This window comes from Dasypus novemcinctus, chromosome 22 (genome assembly GCF_030445035.2).
Source record: "Dasypus novemcinctus isolate mDasNov1 chromosome 22, mDasNov1.1.hap2, whole genome shotgun sequence".
NCBI classification, from domain to species: domain Eukaryota; kingdom Metazoa; phylum Chordata; class Mammalia; order Cingulata; family Dasypodidae; genus Dasypus; species Dasypus novemcinctus.
In genome coordinates, this window is record NC_080694.1 from 75,413,628 (window position 1) to 75,435,197 (window position 21,570).

Below are 21,570 nucleotides of genomic sequence, written 5' to 3' on the forward strand. Positions count from 1 at the left end.
CAACGGTCCCCGGCCCTGAACGGTGGGTGCCGTGGACGCAGGCAGCCTGGGAGTCCCGGGGGGCCTCGGGCGGAGGCTGCCCGGAGCTGGGCCAGTGTCCACCAACACGCCCCCCACCAGCTCGGCCAAGCCCTGCTGGCTCTGCTGCCCTAGTGCTCCAAAGCCAAGCGTAAGTCACGCAGAAACGGCAGCAGAACTGCAACCCGTTTTTATTACAGTGAAACGAACAAAGCAAGCGAGCAATTCAGCGGCATTTACTACATTCACAGTGTGCACCACCGCCTCCACCTAGTTCCAGAACGTCCCATCACCCCAGCACAAAGCGCCATACCCATTAGGCAGCCCCGGCAACGGCGGTCCCTGGACAGGCCTGGCCTGCGCCCCTCCCGCGGACGGCTGCTCGGTGGCGCTCCTGACGTCCACCCCCGTTGCTCCGGGGGTCAGGACCTGGCGCCTCCGCACGGCCCAGTCACCTTCCCCTGCTCAGCGCGTCCCTGCTCCGGACGTGTGGCCTGTGTCCCCCTCGGGGCTACATGGACAGGGCTGCTGCGAGCATCCGTGAAGGACCTGCTCAAGTACCTACACCTAGGGACGGAACTGCTGGTGTATATGGTAACTCTACGTTTAACTTTTTGAGGAACCTCCAAACTTTCCACAGCAGCTTGAACCATTCTACAAGGATGTCCAAGGTTCCAAGGTCTTCACATCCTCGTAATCCGACTTTTAAATCTAAACGTAAGAAACTTTATATATATATTTTACCTTAAATAGAAAATAGTAAACGAAGTACAAACCCTTAACTTTTTTTACATTTTCTCAAACCAGACATTAAAAAATCCTGCAATATACCATAAGGCACAGAATGAATATTTATTTATCGCAGAGGCCAAGCCTAAACTCATTTTATAAATACTGAAATGCAGGCCAGAAAAGTTGAAGCTGAAAGGGGCTTCCAGCCCGGTGGGGGCCAGGAGAGGAAGCACTGCAGCAGCACCCACGGCGCCAGCGCCAGCAGCGCCTGAGTCCGGAGGCCCGGGGGTTCCGCTGTCCTCTGGAGGGTGAGGGACTCCCACTTACAGAGGGAGAGCTACGGCTTTCAAGGGGGGGGCAGCACCATCCCGGCTGGAGGCCCCGCCTGCTCCCCCATAAGCCTTCCGGGCTCCACCCATGCCTGCAGGACAAAGCCCCTTAGGACAGCCCCGTCCCTTCTAGCACCTCGAGTTCTTCCTTCAAGTTCTTCCTTCAAGTACCGTCTAACACTTTATTCACGGTCTGGGAGGCAAAGGGCACTGGGGTTTCAGGGGCGGCGCTCCCCCAGTGGAGAGGAGGAAGGCCTCGGGCTGGGCTTCCTGCTTCAGCACGCCCGTCAGCAGGAACTCGGGGGAGAGGAGGGGCAGCCCAGCGCGCAGCGGCAGGGCGCATCGCCGCAAGTCCTGGGAGCACGTGATCACCACTCTCTGAGGCTGAGGAACGACAGGGAGCAAAGTCAGAGCCAGGTGGGAAAAAAGGTGTGAAAAAACCAGCCCGACAGCACCCTTAGGACTTCATTATTTTCTCTCTCCCAGGCTCAATTTCCTCATTTGTTTAAAAAGAAATTGCAGTATGTCTAACCTGATATTGGATAATTCTGTTCTATAATGGCATGTGGCACGCTGCACTGTCTAGGGAGCCAAAACAGTTAAGCCTCAATTTATTCAAGCTTTTATGTTAGCTGCGATTTCAGAAAATGGAGTCAAAAGAGGAACAAGATAAACGGCACAAGGGAGCAAACAGGAAAGCCCGGGCTGCGCAGCAGTCCAAGGACCCCGACCTCTTCCTTCTGCAGGTGTCACAGGCCCAGAAAAGGCTGGGCGGCCGGGGCTCCTCTCGGGCAGAGGAGACCTGAGAGAGAACCGGGCCAGGCGAGGACACGGGGCCCTGAACCGAACAACGCTAGAAAGACATTTTCTGACAGCTAGAGAAATTTTATTAAAGAAGTGAGTAAGAAGTAGTGACCAAAAAACGAGCATTAATCTTGTTAGGGGTCAAAAATGGCACTGTATTATGTAAGAAAATGTACGTGTTTTTAGAGATGTAATTAAGTATATAAGAGGAAAAATAGGAGGTCTGTGGTTTGCTTTAAAACACTTTAGCACAGAAAGTGAAAGGAAAAGAAAAAAGGGATAGAGTAAATGGGGAAAAATCGAAATATCTGTTGAATCTGGTATATGGGGGCTCACTGTGTTGCATTCTCTGTATTTGTGTATATTTGAAAAATTAAAAACCACAGCGCCAACACAAGCAAGCCCCCTTGGGATCCTGCACCCCTCTGCGCCCCCCTCACCCCCACTCTTCCCCTCCAGCCCTCGCCCCCCCAGCCGCACCTTGTAGGAGCACGGTGCCTCCCCAGCACCCCCCCCGAAGCACCTTGTAGGAGCGCTGCATGCTGGGCAGCACAGTGCCCCCCCCCAGCCATCCCCCCAGCCCCCCCCACGCACCTTGTAGGAGCGCAGCATGCTGGGGAGCATGGTGTCCCCCCAGCCTCGCCCCCCAGCCTCGCCCCCAGCCCCTCCAGCCCTCACCCCCCCAGCCTCGCCCCCCCAGCCTCGCTCCCAGCCCCCTGGCCCTCGCCCCCCAGCCTCGCCCCCAGCCCCTCCGACCTTGTAGGAGCGCGGCATGCTGGACAGCACGGTGCCCCCACAGCAGCTGATGATCTCCCCCATCTGCGGTGGTGGCGGCTGGACCCCGGGGGTCACATGAACCTCATAGCCCTGAGAAGAGGAAAGGGGCAGCGGTGAAGCTCCTGCGCGCAGGGCGCGCGCTTCGAGGCGCAAGAGCCTCACCTCCAACAGCCTTCGCTGCCGCGCGCGGCTCAGGGCGTCCCGCAAGCTGAAGCCGAAGGCCCGCTCCTGCTCGGGATCCGCCACCACGTACGCGTCCGGGGGCAGGAAGCAGCCGGCCTGGCGGGACTGAGAGCGGGCGGTGAGCCCCCGTGCGCCCCAGCCGGCACCCCCCCGCCCGCCCGTGCCTCACCTGGTACAGCCAGTCCAGCGAGAGGATGGGCAGGCCGCGGCCCAGCGCGCACAGGAACTTGACGGTGCGGCGCACGCGGTCGGTGACGAGGTGCGAGGCCTCGGCCACGGAGCCCGCCAGGCCGCCGCCCAGGGCCAGCACGGCCCGCTCAGCGCGGGCGTCCACCACGCCTGTGAAGAGGACCTGCGGGGGCCTGAGCGGCCAGCCCTGCCCCCGGCCCCCGCCCCGCAGCCCTCACCCCGCTCCTTACCCTGGGGGTGGCGGGCTCCAAGTCGGCTCTGGTCCTGCGCAGGCTGCGGCTCAGCGCGCCCTCGAGCTCCGGCTCTCCGTCCCCCCCGCCCCGCTTTCTCTTGCTGGGTGCCGGGACCACCGCGTCCTGCAGGGGAAGGTCCTGGCGGGCGTGTCCGAGCCCCCGCCCTAGCCCCGAGGCCCGGCCCACTCCTCACCTCTTCCCTTGGAGGCCCCTCTGTGGTCCCGTCCTCCCCGAGGGACTCTCTTTTCGGGGGGCCTGCCCTTGGGGGCCGCTTCCGAGGTCGGCCTGAATCCTCCATCTCCAGGGGCCTCTTGCGGCCCTGCGAGGCCTGAGGCTGGGGCTCTGGGGTGGACCCGGGCACGCCCACTGCCCCTGCCTCGAGAGGCCGCGCCTGGGGGGCTGCAGGCACAGTGGCAGGGGACCCCGCTGCTCTCACTGCTCGCCTCGGGCTCCTGCAGGATCGGGGCGCGGGCCCCGGGGGCGCACAGCCGGGCTCACCGGCAGGAGAGGTGGGGCGCCTGCATGCCGCAGGCGCCCTCCGGCCCCTGGCTTGACGGTCAAGCCCAGCGACACCAGGCCGGTCTGTAGGGGCAGGCGGCTGGCGTGCAGGGGCTGTGGGGGCCAGCACCGCCCTCACTGAGGAAGACCTCAGGGTCCTGCTCAGACCGACCTGAGCGGCAGACTCAGGGGTAGGCCGCTCTGTGGGGGTGGAAGGCGGGCGCTCCAGGGCTGTGGGAACGACCAGTTCAGGGGTCTTGACAGAGGACCCCCGCGTGCTGCCCCGGGCGGCCCGAGGTGCAGGCTCAGGGGCTGTAGGAACCGGTTCAGGGGTCTTGACAGAGGACCCCCGCGTGCTGCCCCGGGCGGCCCGAGGTGCAGGCTCAGGGGCTGTAGGAACCGGTTCAGGGGTCTTGACAGAGGACCCCCGCGTGCTGCCCCGGGCGGCCCGAGGTGCAGGCTCAGGGGCTGTAGGAACCGGTTCAGGGGTCTTGACAGAGGACCCCCGCGTGCTGCTCCGGGCGGCCCGAGGTGCAGGCTCAGGGGCTGTAGGAACCGGTTCAGGGGTCTTGACAGAGGACCCCCGCGTGCTGCCCCGGGCGGCCTGGGGTGCAGGCTCTGGGACTGTGGCCTCCATAGGTGCAGGGGTCTTGACAGAGGGCCTCCGTGTGCTGCCCCGGGTGGCCTGGGGTGCAGGCTCGGGGACTGTGGCCTCCACAGGTGCAGGGGTCTTGACAGAGGGCCTTCGTGTGCTGCCCCGGGCGGCCTGGGGTGCAGGCTCGGGGGCTGTGGGCTCCACAGGGGCAGGGGTCTTGACAGAGGACCCCCGCGTGCTGCCCTGGGCGGCCTGGGGTGCAGGCTCGGGGACTGTGGGCTCCACAGGGACAGGGGTCTTGACAGAGGACCTCCGTGTGCTGCCCCGGGCGGCCCGGGGTGCAGGCTCGGGGACTGTGGCCTCCATAGGTGCAGGAGTCTTGACAGAGGACCCCTGCGTGCTGCCCTGGGCGGCCTGGGGTGCAGGCTTGGGGACTGTGGGCTCCACAGGAACAGGGGTCTTGACAGAGGACCTCCGCGTGCTGCCCCGGGCGGCCTGGGGTGCAGGCTCGGGGACTGTGGGCTCCACAGGGACAGGGGTCTTGACAGAGGACCTCCGTGTGCTGCCCTGGGCGGCCTGGGGTGCAGGCTCAGGAGCTGTGGGCTCCCCGAGGGCAGGGGTCATTTCAGAGGACCTCCGCAACTGGCCCCTAGTGGCCTGAGATGCAGGCTCGGGGCTGGCAGGCTGCCGTGTGAGGGGGGTGGCAGGGCGGGGCTTGAGGGCAGAAGCGGACCCCGGAGAGGGAGTCACCCTGGAGGGACGCCGGGGCCTGACACTGGGCTCTGCCCCTGAGGGTGGGGGCCTCCCTGGGGCGCCCGGGCCCCCACCTGGCCTGGTCCTGGGAGCGGGCAGCCCTGAGGACAATGGAGGGGGAGAGGGGAGGGGCTGGGGAACAGCCTGCTCCCGGTTCTGGGAGGTGGCCCGGGGCTTGGGGCAGCCGGGGAGGGGGGCTGGGGTGTCAGGCGCTGGAGGAGGCTGAGCAGCTTCCGCAGGCTCCTGCTGCCCCTGGGAAGAGACAGAAGCCAGTGAGGGGCAGGGGCGGAGGCAGCGACCTGGCCGTGAGCAGGGGAGGGTGGGGGAGTGGGGGGTACCCCCGGCACGCGCTGCCGTCCACGGGGCGCGCAGGGCCAGGTGTGCCCCGGCACGCGCTGCCGTCCACGGGGCGCGCAGGACCAGGTATACTCCCGGCACACCCTGCTGTCCACGCTGCTCTCCCGTTAGGCTGGGACCTTCCGGGGAGAAACACGCTTTCTTCCCATGGACCTTCCCACAAGGCCAAGACAGTTCTCTTCACCGTGGATGACAGTGGTGAAGGGGAGGGCTGGGGAAGAGGGAAGAGACAAGACACTTCTTAACCAACCAATAGGCCAGTGAAGAGGTCACAAGAGGAGGGAGGAAACATCTTATGATGAATGAAAACAGAAACACAGCCTACAGGGCGCAGCCAAGGCAGTGCTTGGAGGGAAAGTTATAGCTCTAGCTGCTCACATTAAAAAAGAAGAAAGATCTCATCAGTAATGTACCCTCATCCCCTGAGGAACTAGAAAGAGGAGACTAAACTAAACCAGCAGTGAGCAGAAGGAAGCAAAGAGTAAAGATCAAAGATAAATAAAATAGAGAATTTTTAAAAAAGAGAAAAATCAATGAAACCAAAAGTTGGTTCTTTGAAAAAATGAATATAATTAACAACGCTTACTAAACTGATATCCCCTCCCCCCAAAAGAGGCAAGGAACTAAAATCAGAAACAAAAAAAAGGTGCACATTACTACTGTTCCCACAGAAATAAAAATTATAAGAGGATACTATCAAGTGGGATTTATCCTGGGAATGCAAGAGTGGTCAACATAAGAAATTCACTAGCGTAACACACACGAACAGAACAAGGGGGAAAGCCACGGTCATCTCAGGCAATGCAGAAACCGCATCTGACAAAACCCAGCACCCCTTCTTGATAAAAATATCCAGAAAGCTAGGACTAGAAGGAAACTTGTTCTTCACAATAGACAGCATGTCTGAGAAAATGACAGCTAACCATACTCAGTGGTGAAAGACTGACAGGCTTCCCCGTAAGATCAGCAACAAAAGAAGGATGTTACCACTGCTACTCCACATGGCACTGCAAGTTCTAGCCAAAGCAACTAGGCGAGACGAAGAAGTAAAAGGCATCCACACTGAAAAAGAAAAACTTTCCCTATTTGTAGGTGACATGACGCTATATAGAGAAAATCCTTAAAAATCCACAACAAAGCTTCTAGAGGTAATAAATTTAGCAAGGTAAATAGGTACAGGATCGTCCCATAAAAATCAGTATTATCTGTATATGTTATGAATGAGTAATCTAAAAAAAAAAATCAAGAAAACAATTCCATTTACACAAGCAACTAAAAGAACCAAATATCTAGGAATAAAGTCAACCAAGGATGTAAAGGAGTTGTATATGGAAAACTCTATAAAACATTGCTGGAAGAAATTTAAGAAGTCCTAAATAAACTGAAGGCCCTTCCGTGTTCACAGATTAGAAGACTAAGTATTGGTGAGGAGTCTACTCCACCCAAAGTGAATTACAGATTCATTGCAATCCCCATCAAAACTCCAACAGCCGTTTCTGCAAAAATAGAAAGGCTAATCATCAAACTCCTACGGAAGGGTAAGGGGCCCCAAGTTGCCAAAACCATCTTGAAAAAGGAGAATGAAGTTGGAAGAGTCACGTTTCCAGATTTTAGAACATCCTGCAAAGCTACAGTGATCACCCAGCACACGGCACGGGACACACACACCTACGCAGGGAAGTCCGAGGTGAGAGGAAGCCCCCACCCGGGACCAGCTGAGCCGCGAGGCTGCCGGGCCCACTCGGTGGGGAGAAGTCTCTTCAACAAGCCGTGCTGGAGACCCGGACGTCCACGTGCACAAGAGTGACGGTGGGCCCTTGCCTCACTGCATATACAAAACTAACTGAAAACGATCAAAGGCCTGAGAACCAGAAGTATAAAACTCCTAGAAGAGCCCACTGAGGAGCAGCTTTAGGACCTCATATTAAGTCATGGATTCACAGACTTTACACCAAAAGCATGACCGACAACAACAAATAACAGATAAACTGGACCTCATCAAAATTCAAAACTTTTGTACAGAAAAAGACATAATAAGAAGTGAAAAGACCACCTACAGAATGGAAGAAAATATTTGGGAACTATGTATCTCATAGTTTAGTAAGGGTTTACTACTTAGAATATATAAAAAACCGAAAAACAAAACACCTCCCACAACTCAGTAACAAAAAGACAAACAACCTAATTAAAGATGGGCGGGGAACGGAGAGGCCGTTTCTCTGAGGAGGAGGCATGGAAGGGTGCGACGCCCCTGCCACGGCGGGTGCTCCGCTTCACACTCACAGAGACCCGCAGGTGCTGATGAGGATGTGGAGGTGGGAACCCGTTTGCGTGCTGGTGGGAACGTGGAGCCGTGCGGAGCTGCCACAGACCACAGTCCCACGCTGGGTGTGGGGACCGAGGCTGGTGGCAGCGCTGGGCACAGCGGCCGGGGGTATCTGCCGAGGGGTGACCAGGTGGGCAGAACGGGGCGTGTACAGGCCATGGAAGGGGCAGAGGGACGGCTACTGTCTGGTCTCCCGTGTGCTAGAGGACGCAGGCTCGGAGAGACAGAAGGCAGATCCCAGAGCACCAGGAGGTGTGGGGTAAGGAGTGGGGAGGGAAGGCTTAACGGGCGTGGGGTTTCTGTGGGGATGCAAAGGTTTTGGTAAGGAATGGTGGTGAGGGTGGCACAACATTGGGAGTGTAATTAACACTCCTAAAATGTATACTTGAAATGGTCACAATGGGAAACATTATGGTCTACTTAGATTTCCACAATATAAATTAAAAAAAAAAAAGGAGGAGGAGAAAAAGTGACTTCCTTTCTGGTCAGGAAGAGGGAGACAAAACTTGGGGAGCAGACTTCATGGAAACCAAGGGCAATGGAGTAGAAGCAAACCAAGCAGTGGGTGGAAACAGAAGAAAACAGCCTACGCGGAGAAAGCAGCTCTCACCCTAGAAGTCTTCTTAGGAAGAGGCATCTTGCATGTTGAGCGGCCTAGACAAGAAGCAAAGACAAAGTGGCTGAGGTGTACGCAGCCAGGCCCCTCGTGTTCTTCTGCCCTTGGGCCCTCACTTACCTCTCCGCGGCTTCCTGGTGCTGACCGGGGCAGCCCTTCCTCCACCTGACCGGCTCCCAGGAGTTACCGGGGCGGAAGCCTGCCCCTGGGGGGCCCCTGGCCCCACTGCAGGCGCTGCCGGCGGGAAGGAGCCCTGCGTGGCCTGGGCCTGGCTCCGGGGCTCCGGCTCCCTGCCCTGAGTGCCTCTCTCCGCTATCGCTCTGGCGGGTTTTCCTTCTAAGCCAGCCGGCTCACTGTGGCTCTCGGGTGCTGGTCTCTCTGCTTCTCTCTCGATTATTTCTCTTCCAAGGGTCTCCTCTATTTCTTTCTCCTGTGTTTCTTTGGATGTGTCAGTTTCTGCCTTCAAACTCTCTCTGTCCCCTCCAGTATTTGCATTTTTCGTGTTTTTGTCCGACTCCTGTCGCTGAGACGCTCTGGCTAGGAGCTGTTGGTGCTCTCTTTCCTGCACTCTCCCGGCTGGTTCTCCCTCTCCTGGTGGCAGGTTCTCGGTTTCCCTCTCCAGTGACTCTCTCTCAGAGGTCGCCCTCTCTGCTGTTTTCCGTGGTGTGCCCGCATCTTTCCCTGTGGCATGCACCCCTCTGCTTTGAGACCCCAGCGGCTCTGTGTCAGCTGGGCTCTCTGGCTGTGGGTCTCGTGGCGTTGCCCTGGGTGGAGAGGAGCAGGGTCCGTGGGCCTCACGGGGGGCGGCACTGTGCTGGGCCTCAGAGGCCTCTGCCTCTCTCAGACAGAAGGGCTGCGTAGCCAAGACCTCCCATGGCTCATCCAGGGCACCTGGAAGGAGAGAGAGAGAGATGAGACAGGAGAAGGCTGAAAGACAGAACACTGAGAAAGGATGAAGACAAATTCACGAATGATCCATCTAAATGGGCTGTTTTGGTTCCTCGAGTAGTGAAGATTGAGTGTCACGGTGGGCCCTGAGGGGAGGGAGAGAGAGGCACAGCATGGATGGAAGCAGGGAACTAGGGGGCAGTGGAAGTGCTCCACAAGATCATGCAACGAAGGACATGCCAGCTTACATCCAAAGTGTGTGAAAGTCTATAAACTAAAATGTAAGCTATAATGTAAAACACTAGGAAACTAAATGGGCTGCTAAAAGGGGCTGCGAGTCAGGGTAATAGCTCTAACGTTGACTGCTGCCCTCAAGAAGTGAGACCATACCCTCCAATAAAGCCCGCACAGCAGCCCCTTAAAAAGCTACGCTAGTTGGACTCACAATGGCATTTGTTTTCCTGATGAGATGGACAAACTTTGGCAAAACAGTCAAAGAATATGAAAAAACCACGCGGAGGGAGAACACGAGAACGGAGGCCGCGCGGGGCGCAGAGGGGAGGGCTCCCTGTACCTGGGGAGTGGGAGCTGCAGGGGGAAGGACCAGCTTCTGCGGGAGGAGCGGATGGGAAGGCCTGGGTGGGCTCATCCTCCGTGTCCTGGACGGCTGCACGGGACGAGACGGCCTGAGCACAGCTCCGCCTAGAACCACGGGGTCCCACAGCCAGGCTCCCGCCCTCCCCACTCAGCCTCCACGCCCTCCGAGACCCGCCAGGAAGACCCCAGCTCCCACAGATGGCCTCACCTTCCAGGCTCCGATGCCCGCTCTCCACAAAACACTGGGTAGCTTGTAGGTCCAGATCTTCAGAATCTGGTGGGGGAGGAACGTAAGAACATAGAAAATCACCTCTGACCCTAACTCCTTACTGCATCGTGCCTGTTCTCCCCCGTCACGAGGGGTCAAGAGGGAGGAAGAAAGGCCGTCACTCACCATCACGGCTGTCTTCAGAGTCCTTGGTCCCCTGCACATGTGGCGCTCTGCCCCTTTCCAGGGGGGTCTGGGCTCCCTCTCTATGTGGCTGGATGGGCTCCCTGGGAGTGCCTGTTCCCACCACCAAACCTGTTAGGCTCTTCCTTGAGACAGGGAGAAGGTCCTGCTCCTCTTGCGCCACAGGTGACCCACCCTGGGCCCCCGCCTCAAGAGCTCTCTCCTGCTCGAGAACAGCTGCAGCCCACTCTGTCCCAGCATCCCCTTCTGCCGGACACTGGCTCTTTCTTACATCTGCCATGTCAGAGGCCGCTAAGGATGTGCCCTCCTCTGCATCCTCTCCACAGTCTGGAGGAAGCTGGGCCTCCTCTGGAGGTACCACCACAGGCAGCTTTGCTGGGCTCCCCTCTGCTCCCACATCCGTGTGACCTGTTCCGCCCTCAGGCACCTGCAGCTTCTCCAGACGTGTGCCAGCTGGCCCTGCTGGGACGTCCCCCTCCGCCTCCGTGCTGATGTCCACCATGGTGGAGGCGTGGCTTCTCTGCAGGCAGACCCCAGGCGAGCCCTGGTCTCCCACCACGTCCCCGTCACTGTCCCCAGGGGGAGGGCAGCTCCTCCCGGAATGTGCTATGGGAGCTCCAGCCTTGTCTGTGTGGCCCTTAAGGACTGACTGTCTCTTTTCTCCTGCGAGCCCTTCCTCCTCTATGTCTGTGTCACTGTCTTGCCCAGCAGAGGTCTGGCTTTGCTCCACAAGCACTCCTGGCCGGGCCCTGCCCTCTTCCACACCTGCATCTCTGCGCCCTGTGACAGCTCGGCTCTCCTTAAGGAGTGACAAAGCGAGTGCTGCTGAGACTTCCTCCTCGCCATCCGTGTCGCTGTCAATGACCACCAAGCATGGGCTTCTCTCCTGGGGGATAGCCGGCGGGGCCCCCTTCCCCGCTGCCCCACCACCAGCCAGGCTCTCCTGCGGATGTGCCAAGGGAGGTGCCCCAGGGCTCTCTGGGCCAGCTCCATGGAAGACCTGCCTCTTCTTCACAGGAACCATGGCCGGGGTTGCGGGGAGCCCCTCTTCTTCCACATCTGTATCACTGCCTGTGGAGGCAGAAGGCTCGCCCCCTTCCCAATGGACATCGGCTGGCCTTCCTGGAAGCTTGTCATCGTCCACGTCTGTGTCACTGTCCCCCTCTACAGGTTGGCCTCTCTCCAGAATCACCCCTGTAGGAGGCACCACCCTGTCTGTGGCACTTTTCATTTCTGTTTCACCGTCTGCCTCTTTCACTGAAGGCTGACTCCTTTCACGGTGGAGTTCGGCTGCGGCTCCACCAACCCCTGCAGGGGCATCTCTTCTGACAGCCGAGCTGGTGTCCCCTGATGCTGGCTGCTCGCCTTCATCTGTGTCACTTTCCAAGTCGAAGGCAAAGGGTGGCCCAGGGCCGACTGGGGCGGGGGGAGCCCCCTCGTCATCACTACGAGGGAGAGAAAGTTTCGATAGTCTGTTTCTCAGGAAGGGAGACTCCATTCACCCGAAAGCTCCTGAGGGCAGGTACTAGGTACTGTTTGCCTTTTTATCTCCAACAATTAGCATTCCACTTGGGACACCAGGGTGCTCAAAAGAAACTCAGCTGAGAGAATGAATATGTGTGATTCCCCAGGCCCAGATTCCATAATTATCTGCCAGATTCCAGTCCCAGGTTCTGCCCCCCCGCCCCAGAAGACACAGGCATCTGGCACTCACCTTTCTGGCACCACTGTTGCCAAAGGGGAGGACGGGGGCCTTGATTCTTTCACCACACACCTTTCAGAAAGAAAATCTGTCAAGAGTAGAAAGGAGCAAGCTGACAACTTTACACTCCCCATCCCTTTTCCTCACCCACCCTCCTAACATCACAAACTTACCTACTTCCTCCTCTGAGTCCTCAGCCAACAGCAGCCCCTGGGGTCGAGCTCCTGCTTGTACCCTGGGTGTCTCCTCTACAGTTAGGGGTCCTCGGGAGACAAACGGCAGGGGCACATCCAGACGATGGTACTGGCAGGGCAGGTCCGCAAAGAGAATCAGCTCCTGGTCTCTCAGACGATGACTCACCCCAGGGCTCAGGGCCTTAGGAGGCCGGAGGGTCTGAGTCCCATTGAGGCTCCCACAGTCCCGCAGGACAGGCGCCTTGTCAGAGGCCAAGATTTCAATCACTGCATGTTGCTTGGAGATGGACGGAAAAGGCAGGGCCACAGAGCAGTCAGGCATTCGGCCGACCACGTTCTTCCCGAGGTACAGCGGGAAATCTAAGGATTAGAGAGGCAGACGGGCTCCAGAGCCAGTCTTGGCCTGTCTGCTCCGAGGACAGTGTCCCCTTCAGGTTCGCCATTACTAGCTCAAGGTCCCCACTTGCACTGGGAAAATAAAAGGGTCCAGAACCTCTAGGCACAGAGAGTATCATATGTAACGTCTTATTCACATTCACTACCCCACCCACCCATACCAGGTCTTAATCCAAACCTCTTCATCTTCTCCCCCCACATAAAAACCACCCCCACTGAAGTCTATGGCACTGGACTCAACAACCAACTCAGTTAGCCCCTCTTCTCCATGCCTGGTGAAGAGTTTCAAGTCTCCCTGAACTACACATAAGCCTCCTGCAGCCCTCCAGACAGGCGGGCAGGGCCGACCCTGCAGTCCCCAGCACCCCTGACCTTTCTCTGGCCCATGGGCACTGCTGAAGACGTGCAGTCGCCCCAGGGGCTGCAGGTGACATCCCAGGGAGTCAGGGCACCGCTCTGCCTCCTCCTCTTCATCAACCTCCCAGTCTATAACCTGGGTATCTTCCATGACCTGGGGAGGAAACACATTACCACCTTCCTCATCACCGGGTCATACACACATCGGGGAAGAAACGGAGGCAAAACCGGACAGTTACGGAGATCGGTGCTTCTTTTTCTGTCAGTCATTCTCTTGTTATCTTTCTGAAGTGTTTCCCCCCAAAAATGTTTAGGAGGTACCAGGGAGTGAATCCATAACCTCATACATGGGAAGCAGGCACTCAACCACTGAGTTACACTCACTCCCCAAGAGAGCTGGCATTTGTTTGCTTGTTTTTCAGACATACTGGGGATCGAACCTGGGACCTCATACACGGGAAGCAGGTATTCAACCACTCGCGCTACATCCACTCCCCTCAAATATTTTTTATGATGACATAGAAGCAAAAATAAATAAGATGCGGTTCCCAGCACACAGATATATTTAAACATATGGACTGATCTACAGAAATAAGATTTTGAGAAACAATGCTTGACTTTATGCAACAGACCAGTATTTTTTCATCTTATTAAATTCTCTAGTTTTAAAATATTGATTTGCAACCCACTAAACTGATTTCACTATCTACTCTTGGATCACAACCCAGGATTTGAAAAACATCATTTTAAAGGGAACTAACCTTTGCAGAACATCAACTATGTGTCAGGTGTAATGGCCGTATGAGGGAGATGTTTTGGAAACGGAGGCTGACGCTATTAATAATTTGCTCGGGATAGCAAAGCGCGGAAGTAGATAGGAGAGGCATCCATGTATGCTTTCTCTACTTTACCGTACAGCTGCAGTGCGATCCACAGAACTGCACGGACCCTCACCGCGGCGGCCGCAGGAGGCCTGCTCTGAGCCAAGCACTCCTCTCCCACTTCACGCCGACGGCCCCCCTTAAGGCGGGAATCGCCTCCCAGTGCACAGACGACACGAGCCGGGGCGAGGCTGGGGCAAGGAGCTCGCCAAGACCAGCCCGACGAGGCCCCTCCGCTGCCCGGGCCTCTCCCGCTGCCTGGCCCCGCCGCCCGTTCGCGGGTCCCGCGCTCCCCGGCGCGCGCCCGTGCCACCCGGAACCACTTCCTGCCCCTTTCTGCCCTCACGCCCCCTCGGGGCAGGGCCAGGGCGCCCTCGCGGGGGTCGCGTCACTGAGCCTCGTCGGGAAAGGACACGCAGACCCAAGAAGAGGGGGCTGCTGGCGGGCCCCTCCCGAGGCGGGGGGCTGCGGCCCGCTGGGGGCCTAAGCTCGGGGCGGGGCGTCCGGCGCGGGGGGCGTCACCATCCCAGACGCCAACTTCCGAGAGCCTCCGCCCAGCGGCGCCGAGGCACGCCCTCCCGCCTCGGGGGACTCAAGATGGCCCCCGGGACGCCGCGAACGGGCCCCCACGACTCACCTACTTTGAGTCCCCCGCGCGCGCCGCCAGTAACGGCCGCCGCCCGGAGGGCGCGCGCGGGGCGGGGCGGGAGCGGCGCGCTGATTGGCTCCCGCTGCCGTCCTTCCCAGCTAGCTGCGCGCTGATTGCTGGAGCCTCCCGCGCGGAGCGGCCCCGCCCCGCCCCCGGGCGCGACGTGGACGGAAGCCGGGCGCCTGCGCGCGCAGAGCGGCGCTCCTCGATTGGGCCGCTCGAGGCACCGCCCACTCCCGCCCACCGCCCGCTTCCCGCGCAGATCTCCAGGCCGCGACCACAGAGTTTGGCGCCGGCTGCCCGCGGCGGGCAGAGGGGCCGCGGCGCCCGGCCTCGGTCCTCCCGGACATGGCGTCTGCTGACTCCTGAGAACGGGGCTCGCGCTGCAGTCGTGGCTGCGGGCTGCGCCGCGAACGGCCCGTGGGCGTGGCGTGGGGGACCGCGCTCAGCCGTGGAATTCCCGTCCTTTCGACTTGGCTCGTTGTGTCGATCTCATTTCCTCCCAGGATTTCGTCCCTGACGGACATTTTGAGGTCATTTTCCTAAAGCACGGCCCCAGGCGAACAGAGAGGACAGGGAGGCTAACCGCGCTGAAAGGTGGCCGATGCGTCCGCACCCTCCAGGGCGTGGGGCAAGGATGGTGAAGCCGTTTATTTCATTAGCTCACGCTAAGGCGCGGGAAGAATAGCAGCACTGTGAAATGCGTACGGTTTTCACAAATTTTCTCGTTTAGTTCTGACCACAGTCCAGGAAGCAGAACTTGACAAACGAGGAAACAAGCTCTGCGAAGCTCAGCGACTTCTCTAGGTTCCTGTAGCTAATGTAAGGTAGAAACAAATTGAAACAAGTCCTCCAATTCTAAGTTCTGGGCTCTCTCCTCTGCTACTAAATAGTGGTTTTCATTGTGATCATGCATGCCTTACAACACTTTAAAAAAATTCTATTTTAAGTGGATAGAGGGTTTTACACAACTTTATATCCCATTATTTAGAAGGTGACTTGAGAAATAAGTTGAGTCAAGTGTGGATTAACGATGACCTTGATATCACATCTCTTACAGTGCTTCCCACATTCTGTTGTTACTGTATCAAACTGGGAGGTCCTGGAAGTCAAGTAGCTAGCTGGCTTCTAATCATTTTTGTATCTCCTGCTTCTGGTCTGGTAGACACTTAGTGAAATGACTATCCGGGAACAAAGAGCAAGCCACTCGGACTCGGTCTCACCCAATTCCTCCTTACCAAGCAATCCCTCCTTTCTCTCCTCCCCCCACTCTCCCCAATTCTGGGGCTCTTGAAAGGCGGCAATGGCCAGCCACTTGGGTCAGCTGGCTACCAATGAGGTCAGCAAAGTGAGAAGCCACTGGGCTGCATCAAAGTATCTAGAGAAGCGGGCTGGGAAGACGCTCGGCCATGGAGCCCTATAGTTCCTTGTTTGACAAGAGAAGCAAAAAGCGTCTCCAATGCCCGCTGCGGCCCAGTCCCTCCTGGCCCGAGACTGCGGCTTCATCGGTGCCCGCTAACACCCTCCTGCCACCACCGCCCTATCCTGGAAAGTCCTCTTCGCAACGTTGTTTCTCTTTTGCAACATCATTCGAAAACTCCCCGGGAAAGGGGAGGCGGGCCATCCCCTCCTGCTCCCGGAGGCGCGGTGGCCGGGTTTGGGGTCAACAAAGGACCAGACGTTGGGTGGCGGGGAAGGGCGCCCCACTTCCTCCCAGTTTTCTGAGCCACGCGGGCATGGCTGGGGGAGCGCCCGGGCGGCGGGGAGGCTTCTGGGCGTGCCCGTCCCTCTTTGCAGCGCCTGCCACCGCCTCAGGCTCCCCAATTCCAGCCTCCTCCAAAACGCCCTTTCTGTTCCAAAACAAAACAAGACAAAACGAAACAACAAGGACTCAGGAATAAAGGAAAGCGCTGCGGCGCAAGGTCATCATTTTCCAGCCAAGGCAAAGCAGCGCCGGCCCCCGCCCCCGGGCGCCGCAGGCGGCGGCGGGGACAATAGAGGACTACATCTCCCAGGGAGGCCCGCGCCCTCCCCGCGCGCGGCGTGACCGGCCCCGGCGAATCAGGGCGCGCCGGCGGCCCCCCGCCCCCGCCCGCCGCGCGCCCCGCCCGCCCCCTCCTCCTCTCCGCCTCTCGCGCCTTCCTGCCGCCGCGTTCGGACCTCGCTGCTCCAGCCTCCGGGGCGCGCGCCATCCCGCCAGCCCGCCAGCCCGCCACCCGCCCAGAGGCGCCTTCGGCATCGCTCTTTTGCCCCGCACACCCCCCGAGGCGAGCAAACCAGTAAAAACCCATTTTAGCCATGAGGGAAATCGTGCACATCCAGGCCGGCCAGTGCGGCAACCAGATCGGTGCCAAGGTAAGGCGCCCCTGCCCCCCGGCCGCGCCCTTCCCGGGGAGGCCGCTGGGCGCCCTCGCCGCCCTCGGCGAGCCGGGACCCGGGCTGCGCGCACGCGGGCCGGGGCGCGCCTGGGCAGCTGGGGCGGCTCTTCTCGGCAGGTTCTCTTTGGGGAGGCTGTGGGAAGGGTCCTGCGGGCTCGGGGGCGGGAAGGCCGAGGGTCGTAGAGTGTTCTCCTAACGGTCCGAGGGCCGGGGAGGAGCGGCGGAAGCGGCCCGAGACAAAGCGAGGCGGGGCTGCCCCGGGCGCCGCGAGGGGCAGGGGCGCGGCCGGGCGGACCGCAGAGGGCGCCCAGCCGGGGGGCGCCGCCCGCTCCCCGAAACAAAAGGCTGGGGACCCCGCATGCCCCGAGCCCTGTTGTTCGAGGGGCGGAGGGATAGAAGGTGCGGGGTGCGTGCTCTTTCTTGCCCCTAAACGAGAGCCTTTTGCGGCGAGGACGGGTAAGGCACGAGGAGGGGTCGAAGGGGCCGTTAGGACCAGCTGGGGGGGCTCCTCGGCCACAGCCAGAGAAAGAGAAACGGGGCTGGAGCCCAATTCCAGGGCCGGGCTTTTTTTTTTTTTTTTTTTTTTTTTTTGCGCGCGGTTCCAGCGTAGCGGGGGAGGGGGCGGGAGGAAGTGCGGCTGCTACGCTGCAGCCGGAGGGCGGGCCCTGCGGGGCGGGGCGCGGGGACAATGCGGCCGCGGGGGCGCGCGAGCCCCGCCCACGCGCGACGCCTCCCGCCGTCGGGGCCCCGCGCGCTCTGCGGCTCGTTCCTCCGTCCCGCGGCCCTTTGTGCACGGCGTGGAGGGGCGGTGCCCGGCTTTGGCGGGGGTTGCCCACCCAGACAGCCCCTTGCCCAGCTCCCAGTCCCCCAGTCCCCATCTCATTGCTCGCCCCCGTTCCCCATCTCATTGCTCAGTCCCCCAGCCCCCCATCTCGTTGCCCACCCCCAACCCCATCTCACTGGCCTCCCCCAGTCCCCATCTGAATGCTCAGGCCCCCAGCCCCATCTTGCTGCCCGCCCCGGGTCCCCCAGCCCTTGTCTCATTGCCCCACTCTCAGTCCCCCAGACCCCCCCTCATTGCTCAGCCCCCAAGTCCCCCAGCCCCATCTCGTTGCCCCACCCTCAGTCCCCCAGACCCCACCTCATTGCTCAGCCCCCCCAGTCCCTCAGCCCCATCTCGTTGCCCCATCCTCAGCCCCCCAGTCCCTCAGCCCCATCTCGTTGCCCCACCCTCAGCCCCCCAGTCCCTCAGCCCCATCTCGTTGCCCCACCCTCAGCCCCCCAGTCCCTCAGCCCCATCTCGTTGCCCCACCCTCAGCCCCCCAGTCCCTCAGCCCCATCTCGTTGCCCACCCCCAGTCCCACAGCCCCCACCTCATTGCCCACCCCCAACCCCATCTCACTGGCCTCCCCCAGTCCCCATCTGAATGCTCAGGCCCCCAGCCCCATCTTGCTGCCCGCCCCGGGTCCCCCAGCCCTTGTCTCATTGCCCCACTCTCAGTCCCCCAGACCCCACCTCATTGCTCAGCCCCCAAGTCCCCCAGCCCCATCTCGTTGCCCCACCCTCAGTGCCCCAGACCCCACCTCATTGCTCAGCCCCCCACTCCCCTAGCCCCACCTCGCTGCCTGCCCTCTGTCCCCCAGCCCCTTCTCGCAGCCCACCCGGGACTCCAGCCTGCTGCTTTCCCTGTGGTGTAGTGCTGGGGGAGGGGTGGCAGGAGGGTGGGCGTCCGGCCCGGAAGCGCGACCCCGTGGCTCGGTGGGCTCACGCCGCTCCCCTGCAGTTCTGGGAGGTGATCAGCGACGAGCACGGCATCGACCCCACGGGCACCTACCACGGGGACAGTGACCTGCAGCTGGACCGCATCTCCGTGTACTACAATGAAGCCACAGGTATGGGCGAGGCCTGGGGGTCGGGCCTGGACCCTCCCACTTGGCCAGCTTCTTTCCTTCCCGGAGGAACCCCTCATCCCCCTTCCTTTCTTTTTTGGAGACCTTCCATTTGCTTTTTAATCCCCTCTGAAGCCAAAGCCCGCTTCTGCCGCCACCTGGTGGCAGGGCCCGGAATCGCAAGTCAGGCCCGGGGCCCTCCCGCCTTCCCAGCCTGCCAGTTCTCATCTCTCTTTCCCTGTAGGGGGCAAGTATGTTCCTCGTGCCATCTTGGTGGACCTCGAACCTGGGACCATGGACTCTGTTCGCTCAGGTCCTTTTGGCCAGATCTTCAGACCAGACAACTTTGTTTTTGGTGAGTTGATAGGAGGGAGCATCGTGTTCAGTTCGCTTCGGTGCAGGAGAATAAGAGGTTAGGAGGTAACTGTGGGAGAGCTTAGAGCGGGCTGTGTTTGGAAACGAGGTGTCTGGTGGCGGTGAGAGGTGCTAGCTGCCAGAGCCGGCGAAATAATTCTAAAGGGATGGTTTGCAGAGCTTGAAGGCGGTGCGCCGACCACACCTTAATCACAGTTGCTTCCCTTTCCAGGTCAGTCTGGGGCAGGCAACAACTGGGCCAAGGGCCACTACACGGAGGGGGCCGAGCTGGTGGACTCCGTCCTGGACGTGGTGCGGAAGGAGGCTGAGAGCTGCGACTGCCTGCAGGGCTTCCAGCTGACCCACTCGCTGGGCGGCGGCACGGGCTCGGGCATGGGCACGCTGCTCATCAGCAAGATCCGCGAGGAGTACCCCGACCGCATCATGAACACCTTCAGCGTGGTGCCCTCGCCCAAGGTCTCGGACACGGTGGTGGAGCCCTACAACGCCACCCTCTCCGTGCACCAGCTGGTGGAGAACACGGACGAGACCTACTGCATCGACAACGAGGCCCTCTACGACATCTGCTTCCGCACCCTCAAGCTGACCACGCCCACCTACGGGGACCTCAACCACCTGGTGTCGGCCACCATGAGCGGGGTGACCACCTGCCTGCGCTTCCCCGGCCAGCTCAACGCCGACCTGCGCAAGCTGGCCGTCAACATGGTGCCCTTCCCGCGCCTGCACTTCTTCATGCCCGGCTTCGCCCCACTGACCAGCCGGGGCAGCCAGCAGTACCGGGCGCTGACCGTGCCCGAGCTCACCCAGCAGGTCTTCGATGCCAAGAACATGATGGCCGCCTGCGACCCCCGCCACGGCCGCTACCTGACGGTGGCCGCCGTCTTCCGCGGGCGCATGTCCATGAAGGAGGTGGACGAGCAGATGCTGAACGTGCAGAACAAGAACAGCAGCTACTTCGTGGAGTGGATCCCCAACAACGTCAAGACGGCCGTGTGCGACATCCCGCCGCGCGGCCTCAAGATGGCGGTCACCTTCATTGGCAACAGCACGGCCATCCAGGAGCTGTTCAAGCGCATCTCGGAGCAGTTCACGGCCATGTTCCGGCGCAAGGCCTTCCTGCACTGGTACACGGGCGAGGGCATGGACGAGATGGAGTTCACCGAGGCGGAGAGCAACATGAACGACCTGGTGTCCGAGTACCAGCAGTATCAGGACGCCACGGCCGAAGAGGAGGAGGATTTCGGAGAAGAGGCCGAAGAGGAGGCCTAAAGCCAGCCCCGTCCCCTCGGGTTCTCCGTCTCTTCTGCCTTCTTCCTCGTCTGCCCCTTCCTCTCCCTCAGAATTTGCATTTTCTGCCTTTTTTTTTTTCCTCCCTTTTGAGGACGGGGTGGTTCTTTAATGGCGCCAGGCACGCAGTAGGCACTCAATAAATACTTGCTGTTTGTTGAATGTCTCTTCTGTCTTTCCATTCTGGGAAACCTATTTCTACCGTACTGGGTAAGCCTGTGTTTCCTTCCAGAATCATCAGCCCGGGGCGGGGAGTCGCCACAGAGGGGGTGGAGCTGACACTCGAGAAGAGTTTGGAGGAGGGGATCCAGGCCCCTTGGTGGTCTTCGGGCATTTCCTCCCTGGGCCCCCCAGCTTCAGGGAGGTGTACAGTATTATCCTCGTTTTTAGCTTCTCTCCCAGCTCTGTCCTGACCTCAGTGCCCTCCCTCAGGGAGGCTTCCTTCGCTGTGCACGGAGAGGAAGGGATTGCCCTGGGCCTCCTGAGCCTCCCCCCACAAGTTGCAGCCCCGATGTGGAAAGGTCGTCACCTGAGTGGGTTCCCCAGAAGAGGGGCCACAGCACCCCGTCATCTTTTCTGACAGCTTTCTCCTTTTGCTACTGCCTTGTTTTTTTACTATCTGTTTTTTCGTATTCTACACTTCAAACTATATTTTGTGTTAATCTTGCTTCTCTTTTTTTTTTTTTTCATATTGAAAATATGACGTTGCCCCAAGAGCCAAAAATAATAAACAGGAATTGAAAAAAGTTGCAAGAGGTGTTCTCATTTAGGGAGTGATGGTGGGGGGAGGCGCAGGTCCCTCGTTGAGCTTCGCACCCTGAGCAGCGGACCCTCGCCCCACCCCATCCTCGGTACCCAGACCTCCCCTCAGCACCAGTTCTCGTCAATCTAGGGCGGAAAATGGCAACTGAGATCAACGTCAGTCTGTCCGTCAGTGGCTCCCAGACAAGCAGTGTCCGCCTCTCCTGGGACGTGGCTGTTTCCAGGCCCCGAGCGGGGAACCCAGGTCTGCTGACCGACGTGCGCTGCACCTCCAGGGCTTCAGGCTGGCACTTCCAACCTGATCCTAACCCAGGAGCCCTTCCCTTCAGGGCCCTACCTGGTGCACTTGCCCCTAGGTGCACAAAGCTTTTCCTCAGCCCTATTCCTGGTAAT

At 59.8% G+C, this 21,570-nt stretch overlaps 2 protein-coding genes across 15 annotated transcripts; one reads left to right on the forward strand and one right to left on the reverse strand.

Moving 5' to 3' along the window:
• Positions 1-846: 846 nt before the first annotated feature.
• Positions 847-14,932, reverse strand: MDC1 (mediator of DNA damage checkpoint 1). 14 transcript variants are annotated; one of them, XM_058285505.1, is made up of 16 exons: positions 14,475-14,672; positions 12,972-13,110; positions 12,183-12,563; positions 12,022-12,097; positions 11,073-11,752; positions 10,290-10,400; positions 10,104-10,169; positions 9,873-9,965; positions 8,531-9,301; positions 8,405-8,448; positions 3,459-5,363; positions 3,263-3,388; positions 3,013-3,195; positions 2,823-2,948; positions 2,640-2,750; positions 847-1,463 (listed from the first exon to the last, which is right to left on the reverse strand). In XM_058285505.1, exons 2-16 carry the CDS (start codon positions 13,105-13,107, stop codon positions 1,266-1,268), a joined length of 5,007 nt encoding a protein of 1,668 aa, XP_058141488.1. In that variant the 5' UTR covers positions 13,108-13,110; positions 14,475-14,672; the 3' UTR covers positions 847-1,265. The 14 variants fall into 14 exon arrangements, with proteins under 14 accessions (XP_058141488.1, XP_058141481.1, XP_071067149.1 ...); XM_058285498.1 differs by having other exon boundaries at positions 10,290-11,752; positions 14,475-14,670; XM_071211048.1 differs by having other exon boundaries at positions 10,290-11,752; positions 12,022-12,081; positions 14,475-14,655.
• A 1,270-nt stretch (positions 14,933-16,202) lies between these two features.
• TUBB (tubulin beta class I) lies at positions 16,203-20,577 on the forward strand. The gene is made up of 4 exons (XM_004455553.5): positions 16,203-16,841; positions 18,648-18,756; positions 18,998-19,108; positions 19,340-20,577. Exons 1-4 carry the CDS (start codon positions 16,785-16,787, stop codon positions 20,395-20,397), a joined length of 1,335 nt encoding a protein of 444 aa, XP_004455610.2. The 5' UTR covers positions 16,203-16,784; the 3' UTR covers positions 20,398-20,577.
• Positions 20,578-21,570: the final 993 nt, after the last annotated feature.